Source organism: Limanda limanda, chromosome 3 (assembly GCF_963576545.1).
Source record: "Limanda limanda chromosome 3, fLimLim1.1, whole genome shotgun sequence".
In the NCBI taxonomy this organism is placed as follows: Eukaryota; Metazoa; Chordata; class Actinopteri; order Pleuronectiformes; family Pleuronectidae; genus Limanda; species Limanda limanda.
The window spans coordinates 21363734-21385143 of NC_083638.1; the positions used below are offsets into that span (position 1 = coordinate 21363734).

At 42.8% G+C, this 21410-nt stretch overlaps 2 protein-coding genes across 5 annotated transcripts; one reads left to right on the forward strand and one right to left on the reverse strand.

Moving 5' to 3' along the window:
- Positions 1-1602: 1602 nt before the first annotated feature.
- On the reverse strand, positions 1603-4607 carry nudt21 (nudix hydrolase 21). Of its 2 annotated transcripts, none has more exons than XM_061067965.1 (7): positions 4322-4607; positions 3204-3404; positions 3046-3109; positions 2870-2959; positions 2702-2777; positions 2479-2593; positions 1603-1955 (listed from the first exon to the last, which is right to left on the reverse strand). In XM_061067965.1, the coding sequence occupies exons 1-7, from the start codon at positions 4441-4443 to the stop codon at positions 1934-1936; spliced, it is 690 nt and encodes a 229-aa protein (XP_060923948.1). In that variant the 5' UTR covers positions 4444-4607; the 3' UTR covers positions 1603-1933. The 2 variants fall into 2 exon arrangements, with proteins under 2 accessions (XP_060923948.1, XP_060923947.1); XM_061067964.1 differs by having other exon boundaries at positions 1603-2372.
- A 9208-nt stretch (positions 4608-13815) lies between these two features.
- On the forward strand, positions 13816-20118 carry LOC132998222 (transcriptional repressor CTCF-like). 3 transcript variants are annotated; one of them, XM_061067745.1, is made up of 13 exons: positions 13816-13944; positions 15478-15757; positions 15844-16026; positions 16115-16493; positions 16633-16803; positions 16910-17043; positions 17127-17247; positions 17335-17484; positions 17750-17910; positions 17995-18177; positions 18272-18440; positions 18719-18865; positions 19007-20118. In XM_061067745.1, the coding sequence occupies exons 2-13, from the start codon at positions 15500-15502 to the stop codon at positions 19270-19272; spliced, it is 2322 nt and encodes a 773-aa protein (XP_060923728.1). In that variant the 5' UTR covers positions 13816-13944; positions 15478-15499; the 3' UTR covers positions 19273-20118. The 3 variants fall into 3 exon arrangements, with proteins under 3 accessions (XP_060923728.1, XP_060923731.1, XP_060923729.1); XM_061067748.1 differs by lacking the exon at positions 13816-13944 and adding an exon at positions 14133-14204; XM_061067746.1 differs by lacking the exon at positions 13816-13944 and adding an exon at positions 14243-14558.
- The last annotated feature ends 1292 nt before the right edge of the window (positions 20119-21410 follow it).

A 21410-nucleotide genomic window follows, 5' to 3' on the forward strand; every position in this document is an offset into this window, starting at 1 on the left:
TCAGGCAGAGCTGGAGAACCACGTGGAAGAAAACTAATATTACATGTTGGACTGTGGCTGAAATGAAAAGTGTGTGTTAAAGCTGGACTTATGGAAGAGAAAAAAAGTGATTTACTATAGTATATAATTTGATTTGCTGGTGTTGATGTGTTAGGGTTAAGCCTCTATTGGACAGATGGGAAGATGGAACTAAATCTAATTGCAAAATATTTAATGTGTGAACACAAGACCCTTAAATCCTTTTCTTCACGTATGGTTTTTATGCTTCTAGAATAAGACTCTAACTTTTGGTTGAAATCACACATGTTTAGTTGATCAGGTTTTTTTCTTCCTCTGTTATATAACATGATGCATCCAGAGTTTTGCTCAGCCGTCAAAGATGGACAAGTGCAAAAAGCAAGTTTGTTGGTGGCTATGTTTCCACCTTTCATGTTGTGTTGAGGGATTTTATGTAAAAATGTTTTGATTAACAGACTCAAAAAAATGTGATTATGAAGACCATTACTGAGAAGACATTGTGACACAAGGATCCCATCTTGTTTTTGGAGACACTTGGGAGAACACAAGTCTTGCGTTTTTAATCTGCGATTGTATTTCTATATTTTTTGGTGTTTTGATTTATTTTGATAGTGATATGAATCTGAAATAAAAGCTTAACTCAGTTACTTTAGGTGCTTCAAACATATGTAAAAGGCAATATTATTTAGGACCCTTCACAGTTTTTAGTTTTATTAGGTCTGCTTAGAGAAATGGTTTTTCAAAGTAACATTCCACATTAGGACAGATGAAGTAGAAACATATTTACATGTGCAGGGCAGCAAAGCCAGCATGTGGTTTGTTCAGCAAATACAATTCAGATTTATCTAAAATATGTAGAATAATACGGTATAATAACGTAGCCTGGTTTGTGTTGGTATGACTCCAGGACCCCATGACTTTGAACATAAGCGGTTTAGTGAGGAGGGATATTGTATCATACAGGCTACATTCAGGAAGTGAGCAAACACTCAATTTAATTAACCTACATAAGAAACATGATCTTTGTGCTTCAGGGGCCACAGAAAGGCCTCAGCTTCTAGGCAACGTGATTTTATAACAAATGCCTTTTCATTCCTCTTACATTAATTTCAACAAAGCATCCAGCCAGGCTTTCAGCGTGCGCTGCAATCTGACCTAGTGACATGCATTTGGAATTTTGTGTTGCAGTTAAAGATAATTGTTCCTCCCACATAATAAAATATGAGTGAAATAATAACACTTGTGGTATTTTGTAATTTTACCCAGTGAGAATGTAAATGAAGAATGTTAGAATTTGTATTTTTAAATATACAGCACATATTCAACTTTAACTGAGATAATTGAATTGTAAGGTTTCCTTTCTTTTTCTGTGTTTAAACATCAGTACTAAAATATAGTACCTCCTTTATTCATTGAGGTGATGGTAAATTAAATAGACAATAATTAAAATCACTTTGCAAAAAGGTTTTTATATAACTATTTCATAACAGTCAGCCACTCTGAAAACTTTATAAAAAACACTCAAAGGACTGCTTTATTAAAAGGAAAAAAACATCATCATTATTACAGGTTAAAACAGGAAACTCAATTTTGTATTTTGTTTAATCACACTGACCTCCTGAGACAACATAAAATCAGATTGTGAACAAACTGGAATAAGCACTCAGATACCACAAAAGCTAGCAGTTTCTGTCCGATAAAAAAAAAACATTCACATGACATTTTTGTTTTCTTCTAACAGTATAAACACCCCCATGGACTGTAAATATACCTGACATGACAAGTATTTTTTTTTTTCTGTCAAAGTTGAGCCAGAGACAAGTCTCTTTTATCACATTGTTCTTCTATGTTTAAGCTTCACTCAGACGGGGCTGCACTCACAGAGACAGCCAGGTGGGACTTCTGTTCACCCACGTTAGTTGTAGAGGAAGTTGAACCTGTAAAAAGCAGTTTATGGTAAATGATGACCATCTTTATTAAATTCTTGCAGGAGTCCAGTGACAGTACTGATTTTCTTTGTAATACATTGTTTCCCCTTTTGAGCAGATTTATTCAAAACACAGAAATAAATATGTCTGCACACCTGAGTGTGTGACTGGTGCATCAAAGGACAACTTTAATCAAAGTAACAAACACTCACACTGCTGTTTCATTTCATATAAACATGATATCATCATTTTTTATTTTTATCTGCAAACTCTCAAATCTCCTTTTCCTCTTTCTGGCCTGATGTGTTGCAGGTTTAGTTACTCAATTTAAAAAGGTCTCCAGTGTTGTGCTCAGAAATATCAGCAGGATGGATATCAGTCTGTAGAGCTGTAGGCTCCGTGCCACCCTGCTGCCCACAGTTGAACCTTAGACATAATAAAGTGCTTTCTCAGATTTTGCCACTGAGTCTTTTCCAGTTAAATTAGGTATTTTTTACAATCAGTAAATTCATGCATAGAATAAGAAGATTACCTGCTCAGTAGCTGTGGTAGACTGGAAATGATTGGTCCATATCCAGGAGCATTGTCATACAGTTCAAACAATGGTGCTGCCACCAGTTTATAGTTTTTGGGGACAGCAAACAGGGCTGCAGAAACATGAAGCAAATATTTCAAAACAAGAAGGAATAATGCAGTGAACCATTTAAATCTATTAAACTTCAGTAATATCACAATTTATATAGAAATATATTTACCTTTTTCCTGCAGCTGAACCAGGAACAGTTTCTTATGCTCCTTGGGTTTGGTGATGTGAGCTGGAATGTAGGGGTACTGCAAACAGTAATTAGTAAACATAAAATATCAGTACCTTTTAAAATGGTTACCTCCTTTAATTAATTCCTCAAGACGTCTGTATCACTAACCTGTGGAGGCTCAAAGTTGGGGCGCCACCAGTTTCCGATACAGTCATCAATCACCCAGTCCTGCTTCACCCCGTCCTGTCGCCCGAGGATCTAAAATTCGTAAGTAAAGTTAAACATGTAAAACTCCACAATCATCTCAGCAACAAGAAGCTTAAACTGTGGTGTGACGTAGCTACCTCAGTCATCAGGCGCTTCAGACCCTCCACCTCATCTTCTCCAGGACTCAGCTCTCCACCAGGCCTGCAGGAGAGAAGCAAACTCTCACACGATTGTTCAATAAAGAAAAAACGCTCTAACCAGTTTTTACAGGGGCCTCTGAACATCGACTACTCACAGTTTAAAGAAGGTGGTGCCCAGCTGTAGAAGCAACACATGAGGCAGTCGGTGTTCATGGACAATGAGGACACCCTCGACTGTCCTTCGCATTCCCATTTTATCAAACTCCTCCCGCATCCTCTGGAACCGGGCTGCCACCGAACTGTCCTTCTCATACAGAGGCTCCTTGGTGCCGAAAGTGTAGTTGGTGAGAGGATATCTGAAACAAAAATACACACATGACGAGTCTTAATAAACAATCAACAATAAAGCTGCATTATACAGAACATATTTTAGCCAGGGCTTGCATTTCTGGAGAAACATACTGGCTGGTTACTTACTTAACATGCCTTTAATGCAAGATGACACTTCTTAATGACTTGTTTTGCCCGACAAACAGTAGAAAAGTTAAATGTTTACTTTAATATTATAGATGACAGAGAAAACCAGCAAATGTTCCCATTTGAGAACTTGAAACTAGTGATTTTAAGGCAATTTCAATTAAAAAACAATTCATGAGCCCTGCCTTTAGCTCATTTTTAATCAAATCAGTTGAAAATTGCAGCTATAATTTCAATGACCATTGTACAATTTTCTACGTTAGTTAAGAAAAGTTCAAAAAAACCCACCCAAATGAATCAGATTATCACCCTATATGATATTTTCCTCAAATGTCCTACTCCCTCTCCTACTTTAGTCTGTTATTGTCTGAGAAACATTCACATTTGTTATGCCGTTTTCACAGCAGACCTTTACTACTAATAACATGGATCATGGTTCTGGTCAGTTCAAGTGTCCCAGTGAGACAGTGGGACAATGGGCAGCATGTACAACACCAGGACCCTGAAACTGAACTCAACTTATCATTTACCTTTCCCACTGTAACATTTCAAAATGTCAGAAAAGAGCTACATGTTGCTATACACTATCATCTGATGTTTTACACACTGAACAATCAAAAAGTTATCAATGGAAACACTGTGTCCAGTGTCCAAGTTATTGTTTTAGCAGCTAATTGAGCTATCATCACTTTGTCTTCCACCCTCTACTGGCGGTGGACGGTGCACCAGTGAGCTCCGGACCCATGTGGACACCGGTACCCGCTTCAGGTGCATTATTTTGGGCTTGTGGACTCACAGGTTGATGCTCCTCTCCAGGGTGAGCGGCTTCGCGGGCCCGCTGATGTACTTGTTCCCGAACTGAACGGCACCACCGCGCGGCCATCCGGCGGCCGAGCGACTGGGAGGCACCACGGACATCTCTGCGGGGAGCAGGCGACACGGAAGCCTGCTGCGAGGGGGCGTCGAGTGCTGGTGGGTTAAAAACTCACTGGATTGTCCAAAGAGCCAAAGAAAAACCGAATCTTTGCGCACAGTCCAACAACAATCGCTCTACCGTCTTTTCCCTCCGTCCTCCTTTTCCGGGTGAGGTCCCGTGTTCCGGTTGGATATCCCCTCCAGCGACACCTGCTGTTTGGAGGATGAACAACGCAGTCGGCCCCAGTGCCCATAAATACGGTGGCCAAGAGGGATCAACGCACTACAAAGACAAACCAGTAAATAACAAAATAAAACGCGTTCGAATTAAGAAAACAACCTCATCAATTTGAAGACACGTGCGCTGCAAAGAAAGGTAAGAGTGAAAACGGAAATTGGCATTTTGAGGGCTTTAACATGCGCAAATTCTTACCAAAATTACTACAGAAAGTTAGAAAGTGGTGAAAATTTACGTATTCTGGAGGAATTTTCAATGGGCGCCGCAAAATGGCTCAACGGTGCCCCCCAGACCCCCGGAACGTGTTCACATTGACCGATCTTCACAAAAATCAATACACAGGTGTATCAGGCAAACAAAAAGTCTTCGGTGCAATTTGAAAAACGCAACAGGAGGCCTGCTATTTTGCATTTAGTGGCCATTTTGGCCATATTCCAAATTTTTACTTTGACTTACTTGTCCCAAGGCTTTCATCAGATCAACTTCAAATAGAGATGAGTGACATCACACTCAAAGATCGATTTTTCATCAAACGGTGAGACTTTGGCGTGGCGTCAAAGTTTGATAACACGCCATTAAAACACGGTGTTCTGTATCGCGGACATATATGGACTATGAATCCTTTGATGCTGAGCCGTCAACTAACAACTCCACTCCTGCAGTGACAGTGTCAGTGGTCAAAGATCAAAGGAATCTTTATGTCAATCTTCATCCTTCGCCAAAGGAGACGATGTTGTCATAACTCCACTGTGCATTGTCCTATCACCACCAAACTTCTGTCTCATGATCAGAGTCCAAGCCTGGCTCAATGTTTGCACATGTTTTTTCTATTTGCATGTGTTTTCTTCATTTGCAGTTATTTTAAAAACTCAGCGAGTTAGCCACCGTACACAAACACCTTTTTATTTTACAAATGGAGCAAGTCTTGTAGTGAAACACCACGCATATATTTATGTATATTCATATACAAAAATGAAAATATCTTTTTGATTGAGAAATAATATTTTTTGTCTAAACAAACAGCTGCTTTAATGTGAGGAGTTGATCCTTTTCTTGTTAATGTTGCAGTAAACTCACCATCTTTGAGGACTTTTGGAACCAAACATGTTATCTGAAGACATCACCCTCTGTGTGAACTTATAAGATGTCTTTTTCATGGATTTCTAACAAAAAAAAAATTATATAGAGGGTTAGGGTTAGTTCCCCATTGAACAATGCTGGTATGTGTTTGTTTATAATATCTGAGCTCTGCTCTGTAGTACTTAACAGTTTAGTTTTCTTGACTGAAGGTTGATATTGAGATATGATACGGTTATAAATGCATGTGATCTAAAAGTATGTGTTATAAATCATTAGTTTGGGAAGGTTTAAACTTTGCATGTCATTTAATCAACCACAAAAAAACTTATAAAATAACTGTGAAATTCAGCACCCTCACCAGAAACACTGTTCATCTCCGATAAAGTTGCAATGCTCTTCTGCTGAGCGTAAAGACCATATAGGGACATACATCCCTTTTTTTTTTAAAGGAGAGGAGTGTAAACAGACATTACACAGAGAGGTTTTTAAATAAAAGAGCATATAGGGATTTCTTTTTTAATTCTCTGTGCTTTGTCCATTCACACTCCGCTCTTCCTCAAGACCTTTCATGATATTACCAGGTTGTCTAGTTATTGACATTAACAAGACCAACATTGACAGGAGAAACAACCTTCGATAAATCCAGTACCACAGGCTTTGAATTTTTGACTATTTGAGTTGGTTGTGCATGCAACAAAACACATTCAACTACAACTATAAACTATAAAATTGGTATGGATAAAATTATGACTGTGCTTCAGTTGTGAAAATGTTTAATTTATCAGACTTACTTCCATTTCATGACTCAGATACACAACATTTTTTACCTAGATATTTTCAAACATAAATTCTTTAACCTTAGAAACAATGGTAAGGCAAATAAATCCTCACCCATGCATATGAGCTTTTTCCAGATCTTTCAACAACATTTCACAGGTTTCCAATGTGAAGGAAATTTGCTCATTTTTTATCAGACTAATCAAATCTGGCACCTTTGTGGGTAGAGACAGCAATATGGGAGCAGCTATGATACCAGCTTAGTTATCTCCATGAGTTCTAGAAACGTCTCGCAAGTATCTTGGGGTTTAGATTTTCAAGTGAAATACATTCATTTGTATTAACATCACATATTCACACATAAAACAAACAGAGAAAGAATCAATTCAATATTCCATTTAATAGTCATATCTATGTCTCTTATCCATCTATTGTAAACATGGTGTCATTTACCACAGTAGTTGTCTTATGGTACATAATCATACGTGCAATGCAAAAAAGTTAAACAAAAGTTCAAAAAAAGGACAAAGACACTGCTGGATTCGTTGATTACATCACACCAAGAGGATCTCAGTTCTTTGGTCCAGTGGCCCACCCTGTGTGGTGTGCTGCAGTAACGTGGTGGTCCCTGTGGGAAGTGCCATGGATCATCCCCCCGTCTCTTTACTGTGGCAACTCCTGTCGCTGTCACAGTAGTTGGTCCCATATTTAGCTTTTTTTTTCAATTACTTCTCGCCTGTTGACTTTGTTTCCTCTTGTTTTGGACCCTCAACTACTCCCTCTTCTACTTCTCCCTCTTTTACTTCTACCTCATCACTCACCTCACACCACTCACCCTCTTTCCCCGATAGAGGTTCAGCCACTGCGTCTTCTTCAGCTTTCTCACTTTCTTCCTGCACTTCTTTCCTTGTTTCTTCACTGCTGACCAACGTTGGCTTTTCATGCCTCTTCTCATCCTCAACATCTCCCTTTGCCTCATCCATCTCAGTTTGTTTACTCTTTTGAACCATCTCAAGTTCCACATCTGCCATGAGGAGAAAAATATGAATGAGAAAAATATCACAAAACAAATCATGCAACGTACATATACATACATATTAAAGCAGAGAAATACATGCCTATGTCACATGCTCACAGAAAACGTACCTGTGCTCTTCTCTGCAGACTCTGCACTGGGTTGTTCTTCAGGAGATGTCTGTAGATCTTTATCTTGGCCTGGACGATCATTAGAGTGTGCTGGACTGGTCAAATGTTGAGATGTTGCACTTGAGCTATCACTAACATAGATAGTTGGGGTTGCGGGGATAGTGAGTGGAGTGGTCACATCGTTAAAATAAGCTGGGTCTGAGTCAGTCGCCAGTGTGAAGCTAACTGCTGCTGTGGTTACTGAGCTGCTGGTGGTTTCTGCATGGTTTAAAGTGGTGGTGGTGGTGGAAGTGGTGTCTGTGGGGGTTGTTTCAACACAAGATGTAAAGGGAACATAGTTGTCAGTGGGGCTAGGTATGACTGGACGAGTAACGGTGGAAGCAGGGATGGAGTTGATGCAGTCACTGGGAGTTGGGCTTCCAATGGTGGTGGAGCATGGGGGAGGAGGGGTAGCAGCGATCAGGGTGGAGGAAGTGGTAACAGGGGCATCAGGTGAGACAGTAGCTGCGATCGCATCAAAGGAGTTTGATGTTGGAGATGTATTTTCTGCAACTGGTGAAAGTAAAGTCACACAGCAAGGGGAGCTGACCAAAGTGGAATCATCACTTGCTTCAGTAACTGAATTGGTGATGGTGGACAAGCATGATGGTGCAGTGGATGTGCTGGTGGAGGGTGAAGCAGCTGTGGTGTAGACCGAAACAGCTGCGTCACCAGGAGAAGCATCGACTGAGAGAATACCATTTAGAACTGGCAAAGTGGATATAGGCGACAGATTAAGCGATGCTGTGGAAACAGAACCTTCACTGATGGGAGCGGGGACTGTTTCAATGGTGGTAATGGAAGGAGTTGTTGTTGTGGTTGAATCGGAAGTGACAGAGGGGCTCGGAGGGATGGGCACAGAGGAAGTGGAAATAACTGAGACAGTGGCCGGGGGGGTGCTTGTGAGGGTTGTTGGGGTAGTGGTGGTGGGCAGTGTGGTGGTAGCTGCACTACCTTCTGAGGCTGTGCTCTCAAGCTCTGTAGCATTCGTGGGTATTGTAGCTGCTGCAGTAGTGTTAACAGAGTCAGTGCATATATCTGTGTCAGAGGGAGTTACAGTACTTGAAGGGAGAATTGAGTCGGGGATTGAATCTGACATTGTCGGAACAGTAGGAATGGTGGTAGCAGTGGGGGCGGGAGGAGGAGTCGGGGCTGCAGTTGGACTGACTTTAGTGGGCTTGTTCGACTCCCCTTCCTGTATTTGGGCCAGCTCGTTCTCAGGTGTGTTGCGGCCAGATGTTGTGGGGGGTGCACCTGGCTTGATGACTGGCTTTGGGAGCAGAGCAGGTTTCCCAGCTGACTCGTGTGCTGACACACTTGGTCGAATAAGATGCCTTGTATCTTAAGAATGAAAAATGTTGAAACAATTTAGCGTATTCTACCCTGCACATACAACAGCGAGAATTTGGTTTTGTGTTTGCATGTTTTTACCTGAGGACGCAGACATTGTTCGAGGTTTTGAGAAAGATGCCGGTGGCTCAGGTTTACTGTCAATGATGGTTCCTGCGACACAAAGAGGATTAACGTCATATTTCACCAGCAGAATTAAGTCCTTATTTCGTCCTTATAATAGATGGAGGAAGGTCAAATGCTTCTACGTGTCTTATCAGCGCTGCGTCTGAAATATTAAATCTTTTTAAAGGAGAATTGATCCATGTTAAAAAGTCTCTACTTTTGATATAAATCCCTGCAATTTCACTTCATTAACATAAGCTGGAGCAGAGAAGAGCCCCATAGAGATTAAAGACTTTTTTTTCTATTAGCAGGGAAAAAAACGTTTTTCAAAGTAAATAAATAAAGGACTTAAAACAAAAACGAAAAGAATGTTAACAAAAACGTGTGCTATAGCCTCATACTTTGACCTTTGTGCTGAGTTTAGCATAAAACCAAAATTGCTCTCAAGGAAATAATGATTATAATTCCACTGTGGACATCAATGGCTTGATATTAAAAATCTAATATATAAATAGACATACCTTCAGATTCAGCTTTTTTCATCTCTCCCTCCTGATTCTACAAGAGAAAAAGATGTAAGGTAACGCTTGATGACTCCTACAGTATAAACATGCCAATTCAGACTCACTCATTCACACACCTGTGTCTCTTCTGGGGGGGGTTTGGAAACTCCAATACGTTGAAGCATGAGATGCAGTTTCTGTTCAAAACTATTCTGGCCTTCGAATTGTTTCTGAAATCAGCAAAGCAGAGAAATAAGTGTTTTTTCAAAGCTCATCTATTGATCTGGATGCGTATACAGTCACTTAAACTCACCTTTGCAGTGTTTCTGGTATTGGTGTGTCCTGCAGCTGCTGATCCAGACAGCAGAATGAGAGATTGGGACTTCCCCTCTCTGAGTGCTCGGCGTGGAGGCGCGGCGTCGCCTCTAAGTGGAGCACCCCCAGAAACAGGTGTCTCCTGAACAGCCGACTCTCCATCTTTCGCTTTTTCATTTTCATTTTCCCTGTCATGTTCCTTTACTCTGTCCTTTTCTTTATCTTTTTCCGCTCTGGCAACCTCCCTGAGCGGGCGAATGAAATCAGCGATGGAGGCCTTTTTGGGGCGCCCCTCATGGCTGGGCTCCGATTTCAGACCTCGTCTCCTTTTGAGTGTGAAGAAATCACCGAGCTTCCTCCTGAGTGTTTTCGTCTGGGGTGGACAAGGGACGGAGCTGGCAGGAGCAACTTCGTGCACTGTGATAGTTTCCTCATCCTGATTTTTCCTACATAAAGGATCAAATATATTTAAAATCTAAGCAAATTCAGTTGGACAGTTTTGTCAAAGCAGTATAGTTTGCATCAAGCTCAGCTAAATGAAGGGACGGTAAAGACATGTGTCAGCTGTGATACTCACAGTGCATCAGCAGGAAGTACCCTCTTGGTAAAGAACTCTTCGACTCCTTCATCCACTCGCCCCATGAGTTCGAGGACTTCATGTTCACTCTCGATTATTGTCTCCTAGTTACCACACACACAATACAGACCATTCAAACAAACTCGTGCGGAAGAGCAATTTGCATCATATGTAACTTTATGTTACATAACTCTCACCTCTGAAAAACCCACACACTCTGGCCTTGTCTTTCCTCTTCCTCTATAGGTGTATTTTGGTTTGAATCTCTCATGCAGTCATGCTACAAACCAGCCACCTGGGAGTCAGTTGCTCAGTAACGTACAATGGGGGGTGGGGGGGGGGGGGTCGCTGGATTTTGCATGAAGAATGATAGCAAGATAACTCATTTTGCCAACGTAGGTAATGTGATATCGAAATTGCAGCTGTTCTGTGTTGCATCCTCCTGATCATATTAACATCTGTGCCCACAAGTGGCGATAAAAGCCAAGAGGTTGACTGCAGAACACGAATTTAGCAGAAGTCACCGTTATATGATCTCCTGTCAGGGGAATTGCCTTGAATTTTGTCTCCCTGGCCATTTGTGGCCAAGGGAGTGACTCTATGGCTACAGCCTAATAGCTCTGTGACAATACCATCAGCTCAGGGAAAAATGGAGATGATCACACACCCTCTACATTTTGACACCAGCCTGTGAAAAATAAATAAATAAATGCCACTAGCTTTTTTCAGTGAGAGCAAGAGAAGACATTCAGACCAAAGTACCAGCCGCTCTCCTACATAGTCGCCATGGTCTTTTACACAGCAAATACCAAGTGTGGGTTCTTCAAACTGCTGGTGACCGGTACAATAGGACTGGCTCTTTCAAGCAGGGACCAGGCATCTTTTACTGCTCTCCCCCTCCATCCTTCCCTTCCCCCTGCCTCTCCCCTCTGTACCCTATTACATCTCTCCCCCCTCTCTTTCTCTCTCCCTTCCACCACCTTTCCCCCACCCTCACACTCCATTTTTTCAAAAATAATACCCTGTGTGATCCTCCTTTACAGTACCTGTGGTCTGCTGGGACGATAGTTCAGTTTTTGTCGATGAGGTCTTGGTCGGCTCTGGGTGTAGTGCCTGAGCGCTGGTCCGCCCAATGGCAGCTCCATCGGGGAGACACGGCACGCTGTTGCCGTGGAGCTCTGTTGCCGTGGCTCTGTTGCTGAGGCACCGTTGCTAAGAGCACAAGCACCAGCAGTATGTAATGCTTCCACACTGGGGTGGGAGGGGCCAGGCCGGGCTAGACTGACAGATCTGACAACAGAGCCTCGCCTTTCTCTGCCCCCTCCCCTCTGAGTGGAAAACCATGGGAGAAAGATGGTGATAAAATTTGAAGAGAAAGAAAGAGAGGAGCACAGTGACCTCATCGACATTTGTTTCATCCATGCATCCTGGAACAGCCATGTGCACATGTATGTACACACTGCAGAGGAAAAGCTGAAATGGACAAAATGTTCTATTGGTTATGTAACAAATTAATTATTTATTTTATATGCGGAGAAGATGCTCTGAAATGCTGTAAGTGTCAAGCTGAACTAGAAGAATCATTCATAAATCAAAAACTGTACATATACACACACAATTCTATTATTTCAGTGTGTGTCGGAGCAAAATAGGTCAACGTTACTCGAGGAAACTGGACTAAATAGCCATTAGAGGATTGTTAGAACCCTTACATTCACCCACACACACACGCACGCACACACACACAGAAAACACACACACAGACACAGACACACTAGCACACACTATCGGCTGCCATGTTGCTTGTTACTTTTCTCAGCAGTTTCCACCTCAACCAAACAACCCAGAAATAAATAGTTTTCCACCTATGAACGCCCGTCAGCTTTTCCACGTGGAGTAATATGACAGGAGCCATTTTACTACTTGTAACCTAAAAGGGAAAAAAATGTAGGCTATTTCAAAAAGCCTAAAATCTATCTAAGTGGATCACCATAGTAACACAGCCATTCTCATGTTAATGAGCTCTTGCCTGCTTGTTATTATGCTCATGTGTCCCTGTTAATTCGTTTTTTGTTGAAGACCAACAAGCCCCACTGCACTGTGTGTTGACCTACTATTTTCTCCAACCAACTCAAATCAGTGAAGGTAGACTAAAAAACTCACTTTAATGTTTTACAGTTTAACAACACCAAGAACTACATCCTCCGCAGATTATCAAACATACAGTTGAAATAAGTCCTGTCAATAAATACTGAACATTGAGTCATAAAGTTATAAAGGTAGGATGAATTGACAGTTGTGCTAAGCCACATTAGTTTTAGGTAAGACTTCGCTTTCACTACCTCAAAAGGGCAAATAGTAAAAAGTTAGGGTAAGTCTCCAGGAAACACATTTCATTCTTTGCCCACAAGTGACATATGGCAACGTATGTGTGTGTGTGTGTGTTTGTTTATTTTGTTACCTCTTCAGGGCCTTTTTCTGCGTAAACACTGACTTTGTGAGGTCATTTCTGAGGTCCTGGTTAGTTGGTCCTGGTTTGGTTGGTTGGGAGTAAAACAAGAGTTGTGGTTAGGCTGCAGTTTGGCATGGATTGGTATTAATTAAGGGTTAGGGATGAGGTTCTGGAAAAGGCTCTACACAATGAATGGAAGTCAATGAAAAGCCCTGAGATGCACCAGTTTGTGTGTGTGTGTGTGTGTGTGCGTGCGTGCGTGCGTGCGTGCGTGTGTGTGTGTGTGTGTGTGTGTGTGTGTGTGTGTGTGTGTGTGTGTGTGTGTGTGTGTGTGTGTGTGTGTGTGTGTGTGTGTGTGTGTGTGTGTGTGTGTGTGTGTGTGTGTGTGTGTGTGTGTGTGTGTGTGTGTGTGTGTGTGTGTGTGTGTGTGTGTGTGTGTGTGCGTTTGTGAGGCCCGCCCTGCACCTCCAGCACTAACAGCGCCCTCCTGCGGTGGATGTTCTCCGTGTATCTTCCTCTCCTGAGGTGAACCAGTGTTTTGAGTGAACACAGACCGGTTTGTTGGATCTGAGGTGTACGAGTCGACCTCGTGTCCCAGTGAGTCGATCACTTCATTAATCGAACAGAGAATAATCGGTCAGTGGTATCGATCAACCGCGTCACGTTTCCACGCCCCCGGAGGAATTCAAATCTGGCGCCCAGCCCCCCCGCCCCGGCTCCACCACTCCCCTCCGGCGCCGAGTCCGCGCAGCCGCGTCCGCTCCCCGGAGCCGCCATTTTGTGTTAGGCCCACTCCTGTAAAGCGGGAGAAAAATATTAGTCCGCCACACATCGTCCAGGCGCCGGCCACAGCAGCACCGAGGAGACCGCAGCGAGGGCCCGGACACCGAAAGAGCACCAGGAGCGAGAGGAGCCGACGGGAGTGAGTACAGCCGCTGCTCGGGGTCCGGACCCGGGGAGGTTTTTGTAGGAGCCGTCGCCGGCCTCTAGGTGTCACGGTCGGGCTTACCGGCCAGGCGGCTGGCGGGGGGTGTTTGTCTCCCTCTATCGTTATCCAAACTGCACTAAATCCCTCTATAAACTGCTGCTGCCTCTCCCGGTTCGGCCTTTCCGTGTCTTTTCCCCTGATATGTCCCGATGCTCGGCCCGGGATGGCCGCATCGATCAGTGCTTGTGTTTAAAGTTAGTTTCGGGCCTGTCGTCCATCTTATCGTGCCCTTTGTTTCCTGTTTCCAGACACACTCGCGCCTCCCGAGTTAAACAACTATCACGAGTTCAGTAGTTTGCATCGGTTCAAGGATATGTGCGTTCTGGATGAACCGATAACTAGTCCGGGTAAACTAAACCGTGTTAAAAGGGTTAAGCAAGTGAACGAGGCGTTGGTGGATTGATCGACTGTGCAGTTTCTGTTATTGCCGAACATGAAGCATCGATGGCTGATCAGATCACACGAAGGAGCACGTCTACTTTTTAAAAGTTCACTACCGGGTTGTACGTGATAGCAGAGGGGCTATTCATCGAAGTACACTTACTGTAGTAAGGTTCTTAACTATAGTTTTTAAATATTTGTACTGGGCTCGAGCAAATCGTTTGTACTTCTACTGCGCAATCTCTGAGGAAATGGAATTGTTTTAGCTACGTGTATCCGATAGCAGTCGTTAGTAATTCATCTTCACGTTATTTATACAAATGTATATATTTTCAGCAACAGCGACTCGTCCATTGCCATTGAATTAATCAGGATCCATTTTGATATGTATGCTAACATTTTAATTGCAGTACATATGTGGAGAAAGTAGTGGAGTAAATGTACTTAGTTTCACTCCTTGCCTTACTAAGAGCATGTCAGTGTGTTGTCTGCTGTGGTAGGGAGATGGTAGAGCTTTGTAGTAGTTCCTATTACGAAATATACAATCTAGTTTACCCAGCTTTTAAGTAGTAGACACCATTCGTGAATTAAGTCAACATATGCCAAAATAACTAACCCTTCAATCAGCTATTAAAGGTCTGAGAAATGTGCATTATTAACTATGAACTGGGCCAGTACATATTTTACTTGATGAATATTAATCAGCCAAACAGTTAAAATATTTATAAATTTCCAGAGGTGCTTTCCCGGGACCGGCCACTGTGGCACTGAGGTGCAGATCTCTGCATCCTGCTACATCAACACCACCCGAGTGTGTGTACATTCAATGGGAAACACTGTATTGGCCATTTCCCCCCCTGATTTACAACATTTGCAGCAGTACTGCTGTTGTGTTTTTAGTCCTTTACAAAAAAGAAAATGTATTGCTGCTTTTTAATGTGTCACGCTAATCCATTTTAATTGTCTGTTAATGGTTAACACGCCGTGGCTATCGATGTGATAAAGAAAACGAATAAGAACATCTCTAGTCTTTCAATTTGTAAAACACAAGTTGTGCCTGTGTTAAATATGTTTCTTCTTTATTAGGAGTGTCGGATAGCCCGTTGCCATGGAGGGCGAGGTTGTTTCCATGGAGGCCGCTCAGGCTGCTGCCCTGAGTGTAGATGGAAAGGTCCTGACGGAAGACGGAGAGGACCTGATACAAGAGGCATCTCTAGCGCCACAGGGGGAGGTGGCTGGTAACATGGAGATGATGGTGATGGAGGGTCTCGATCCCACTCTGCTCCAAATGAAGACTGAGGTGTTGGAGGGAGGCAGCACAGTGACTGTTACCGGTGGAGACGAGGGTCAGATCATCACGCTCCAGGTCGGTCCAGAACACGTGTAAAGTTGGTGTTTCAGTAACTAATCTTGTTGTGAAATGTCAAGTTAAATGGTTACTGTTCTTTAAAGGTGGTGAATATGGAGGAGCAGGCAGGTGCAGCATTAAACCTTGGTCAGCTTCAACTTGTTCAAGTACCAGTTACTGCAACAACTGTAGAAGGGCTCCAAGCCACGTATGTTGATGCATCATCTGCTAACAAGGATTCAGAGCCAGTCATCTGTCACACTCTTCCCCTGCCTGAAGGCTTCCAGGTGAGAAACAGCTCTGTGCTGCTGTGTTACAAGGTAAGTCATTTTTAGTCAACTGGACACAATAAGGACTGGTGAAATTTTCTTATAGGTGGTTAAAGTGGGTGCCAATGGCGAAGTGGAGACTGTAGAGCACGAGGAGCTTCAGGCAGCCCACGGGGAGCTTCAGGAGGAGACTGGAGAAGATGTGGAAGAGGGAGAAGAGGGAGAAGCAGCTGAAATGGGACCACCTATGGCCCAGGAAGAACCAGAATGGACAAAGGACCCAGACTATCAGCCCATTAGCTCCATCCGGAGAGGAAAGAAAGGAAAGAAGAGCCGTCTACGCTATGCAGAGGGCGATCGGGATATGGATGTTTCTGTGTATGACTTTGAGGAGGATCAGCAGGAAGGGCAGCTGTCAGAGGTGAATGCTGAGAAGGTTGTGGGCAACATGAAGCCACCAAAGCCCACCAAGATCAAGAAGAAAGGTCAGACATTCACAACATCTTTTAGATTCACTATATAACTTCCAAGATATCTGAATGTGATTGTAAAAGAGCGTCTTGGTGAAGAGATGTCGATTTTCCCAGTTTTGAATGAGGTGGTTTTCTTCTTTTGCGTGTTCAGGTGTGAAGAAGACTTTCCAGTGTGAACTGTGTAGCTACACCTGTCCAAGACGCTCCAACCTGGACAGACACATGAAGAGCCACACAGATGAGAGACCACATAAATGTCACTTGTGTGGAAGAGCTTTCAGAACCGTCACCCTGCTGAGGAACCACCTCAATACACACACAGGTAATTCAGAAATCTCTATTTAGACAATTATCAGAACATGTTGTATTTTAATCCATATGTGCGCTTGTTTCTGGCAAATAAAGTGTTATTTCCTTTTCTTACACAGGCACTCGGCCACACAAATGCCAAGATTGTGACATGGCGTTTGTGACCAGCGGTGAGCTGGTGCGTCATCGTCGCTACAAACACACACACGAGAAACCCTTCAAGTGCTCCATGTGTGACTATTGCAGTGTGGAGGTAAGTCGTCTACATAAAATCAGATTCATCTCCTCGTTTCCTGTGATGGCCTCTCTTTGACGTTTCTGTCTTGGTCTTCCCAGGTGAGCAAGTTGAAAAGACACATCCGTTCTCATACAGGGGAGCGTCCCTTCCAGTGCAGCCTGTGCAGCTATGCCAGCAGAGATACTTACAAGCTGAAGAGACACATGAGGACGCATTCGGGTAACACACTCAGTGTCCTGTTCTCAAAACGCGGTGTAGTTTGAGAAGACCGTAGCACTCACTCCATTCCCTCTTCTCCTTTTGCAGGTGAGAAGCCATACGAGTGCTACATCTGCCATGCCCGTTTCACACAGAGCGGCACCATGAAGATGCACATTCTGCAGAAGCACACCGAGAATGTGGCAAAGTTCCACTGCCCACACTGTGATACTGTCATCGCCCGCAAGAGTGACCTTGGTAAGCCGTGTGTTACCATTTTTACTTGAAAATACAATTGAGTATATGACGCGCAGGCAAGGCTAGATTATATGAGAATCTCTTTTAGTTGCAGATCATGAAATAAGTTCATAGTTGTTGCAGTTTAAATTGGATAATCTTAGACTGCAGATTCAGAGCAATCCAAATGCCCCAACATGGAGGGAACAGTTTCTTTGTCCTCCATACAACAGGCCTGAGAAGTATTTCTCTCTGACTGTCATGTCTTTGCTGTGTTTTCTCGCAGGTGTACATTTGCGCAAGCAGCACTCTTTTATTGAGACGGGCAAGAAATGCCGTTACTGTGACGCTGTGTTTCACGAGCGCTACGCTCTCATCCAACACCAGAAGTCCCACAAGAATGAGAAACGCTTCAAGTGTGACAAGTGTGACTACTGCTGCAGACAGGTGTGTGTCACGTCCCCACAATGTAACACATGTACGGTGATGGTGATTTTATTTCCCTGCTGAATTGGATCTGTTGTGCTACAGGAACGCCACATGATAATGCACAAGCGCACACACACAGGGGAGAAGCCGTTTGCCTGCAGCCAGTGTGAGAAGACATTCCGGCAGAAGCAGCTCCTGGACATGCACTTCAAGCGCTACCACGATCCCAACTTCATCCCCACTGCCTTTGTCTGCGAGAAGTGTAACAAGACATTCACACGCAGGGTAGGACTGAGCTTTTAACATACTTAGCAGTGGTTTTTATTTATTTTGTCTCCATTTGTAACTGAGTAGTGAAAATTGCTAATGGGCTCCACAGAACACGATGCTGCGTCATGCTGACAGCTGCACGGGTGAGAGTGCTGGAGAAGAAAATGGAACCCCTACACCCAAAAAGGGTCGTCGTGGCAGGAAGAGGAAGATGCAAGCCAGGGCAGATGATGATGATGATGAAGATGATGATGTGGAGGATGATGATGAGGACACAGGTATTGTATACGCTTCTGATAAGTTAGTCCACCTCCATTTAATGGCCTTATTGGAAAGCTCTTATAGAATATGCCTCCCAAATCAAACCAGTAGCAACTGTGAGTCGTTTTTGGTATAGGCCAATAATGCTTTTGTGACCGCTGACAGATATTTTCCTCCATAACTTAAGTAAAAGTATCTTGATGTCCATGTACACTCAAGCTTTTTAATGTGGTAACTGAGTTAAACTCAAGTCAGCGTTTTAATTTGTACATGCTCATCATACCTTGACATATAGAGGGGGACTTGGATGAAGCAGAGGAAGAAGAAGAGCTGCTTGCTGAAATCGAGATGGAACAGGCTCCACCAGTCGTCCCCATCCCAGCTCCCGTGGAGCCCCCAGTCAAGAGGAAACGCGGGCGGCCCCCGAAGGCAAAGATAAACAGTGAGTGTGCGGCTTCAAATGAGAAGGCTGGTCTGGTCACACATATACAACTAAACTATCGAATCACAATTATTTGATTTGAAACCATTGTAACAATCTGTAAAAAATACATTTGTGTCTGACCTGAAACGTTCTCAACAGCGGCGGCCATCATTCGTGTTGAAGACGAGGCCACCGGAGAGGTTGATGACATCATAGTGAAGAAGGAGGTCGGAGTTGAACACGAGGACCAGGAGGAGGTCACCGATGATGGTGTAGAGCAGGTGGTGGTCGGTGAAGGGAAGTCGACCATTGACATGGAGGAGTTGTCCCATGAAGAGGGGGCAGCAGAGGTGGTGCAGCTGACCGTGGCCCCGCCCAACGGAGATCTGACCCCCGAGATGATCCTCAGCATGATGGACCGGTGATTGATGTGAACCTGTAAACAACCCACGACCACATTTTAATTTTGAATCTTGGCATTTAGGATCACAAACACTATCCTGCACAGAAAACAAACATCACTGTTGTAAATTTAAGATATTGATTTTTAAACATGTATTGTCAAAGACTTGGATTAGGTGAAAAAGGGGTTTTAATGAGGATTTAACACCTGAAAAAGTTTTTCAGTACATTTGAGTTTGGAGTGGCTGTAATTGAAAGCAGTGTCTTTTTCACTGTTGTCTTTAAAGTAAAATTAACTGAATCTAAACCAGTCATATGTTTTTTACAATTTATTTCCAACCCACTGATTTTGTTATACATCTATTGCTAAAAAATGCACCTTTTGTAAATGGGTACAAGCTAAGTTGTAGGGTACCTTGCTTTATTTTGGTTTGCATATTAAGCTGAAAATCAGTGAGATTTCTCATAAATTTCCTGGAAAAAGAGCAACAACCATCAGGAAAATGTTACTGCCATTGATCACAGTCACTTCAAGATAAAAGAGATATTATGCATATTTTTTATTTTGTTTTCTGTGGTTACTAGGTCCTTCTTTTAAGATTTTTTTGTTTTTAAAAGCTTGATAGGCTGCTTATCTAAAGCTCCCATTTTCCTACTGTCACCCGTAGATGATTCATATGTACTAAATATGTCTGAGTGCAAGGAAAGGTTGTGGTTTTTGTTCCAATATGTATTCATTCCACTTTGGGTTGATGTTTTCCTTTGTACCATTGGCAATGCAACGTAGCAGCTTGAATGACATTTTGTTAACTGTGTCAGAAGAAAACAGATATATGACTGTACAACCAATAAAGAAAATTAGACATTGAGACTGATGCTGAGGTTTCTGGAGCTGTAATATTTTCAATACTGGATATTTCAAATCAGTCTGGGTTAACTGGGCAGTTAACATAGGTTAGTGGGGTAGTAACAGAAGAAAGGGCTTGAATCACTGCAACTGGGTGCTAACAGAAATCAGTGTATTTTGCTTGCAACTATATTTTATTAAATTGAGGACTTGATAATAAGCTCTTCACTCATTTGTGTGTCTAGAGTTTAACTTTTTAACAACTGAACTGAACACATACTTGATGAATACAGTATTTACATCTCTATACTACATGATCCGTGCATGTGGGATGTCTGATTAGTTTGCAAAGGTTGCCTTTCTGTTTTTTCTCCTGTGTCGAGTAGCTTTTTGTGGATTGAAAAGCTTTGTTCCTGAAGTGCCTGAAACACTTTCTTCACGACCCTGGCTTTTTTCCCCGTACAGCATCTACATCACTATGTGATGTGCCCACCTACTGGCTGTTTTGGCTTGGATTGGTATGGCAGAAATTATGTAATTGTCGCCTTGGCTACAGCATTTTACTGCTGATCAGGAACGCCTCTGGGTTAAAGGCGTGATATTTCTGACACACTCAAAGCAGTTGACCAATCATATAAGAGTGATCCTGCTGACTAACCAGGCCAGGTTGTTTTTTTTTGGAGAATCAAGAGCTAAAATGGAACATTTCAGTCAAAGTAAAAAAAAAGGGAACCGCAGCAAAAAGTAGTATGCCAAATAATGAATGTTCTGAACATAACACCATAAAAACATTTTGTAGTTGCTCCTGTAAAATAAAAACATGAACCTGAAAGTGGTTGAAAAATGGATTAAAAAAATATGGACGTAGCACTATTTAGTTCCCGTCTGATTTTGGACTACGTCATTGACTGCAGGACACTTAACTGAATATTATGCCTGAAATTTCATTGCAGCGATGTTAATGTCCAAACTGCTGCTGTAACCATTGTCATGGAAAATATCTGTAGTCTGAGCTCTAAAACAATCTTGTTGCTTAGATTCTGAATAGCATTTGGCTCCGGGATAGAAAAGGAAAGCTCCTGCACATGAAGCCTGTGCTCTGGATCAGTCACAGAGAGGTCTCTGTAGTATGTGTGGGTTGTGGAAGACTTTTTTGGGATACTCCTTTGACCATGGGTCATTCTACCTTTACACAAGAACAGCTGAAATGTTTCTTCAGGTGGAAACACCACTACGAGTAAGGTTTGGAGTTAAGACACCAGAATAGATGTTAGTACCTTTAATGATGATGGTTATAGTGGCATCTTGGACACT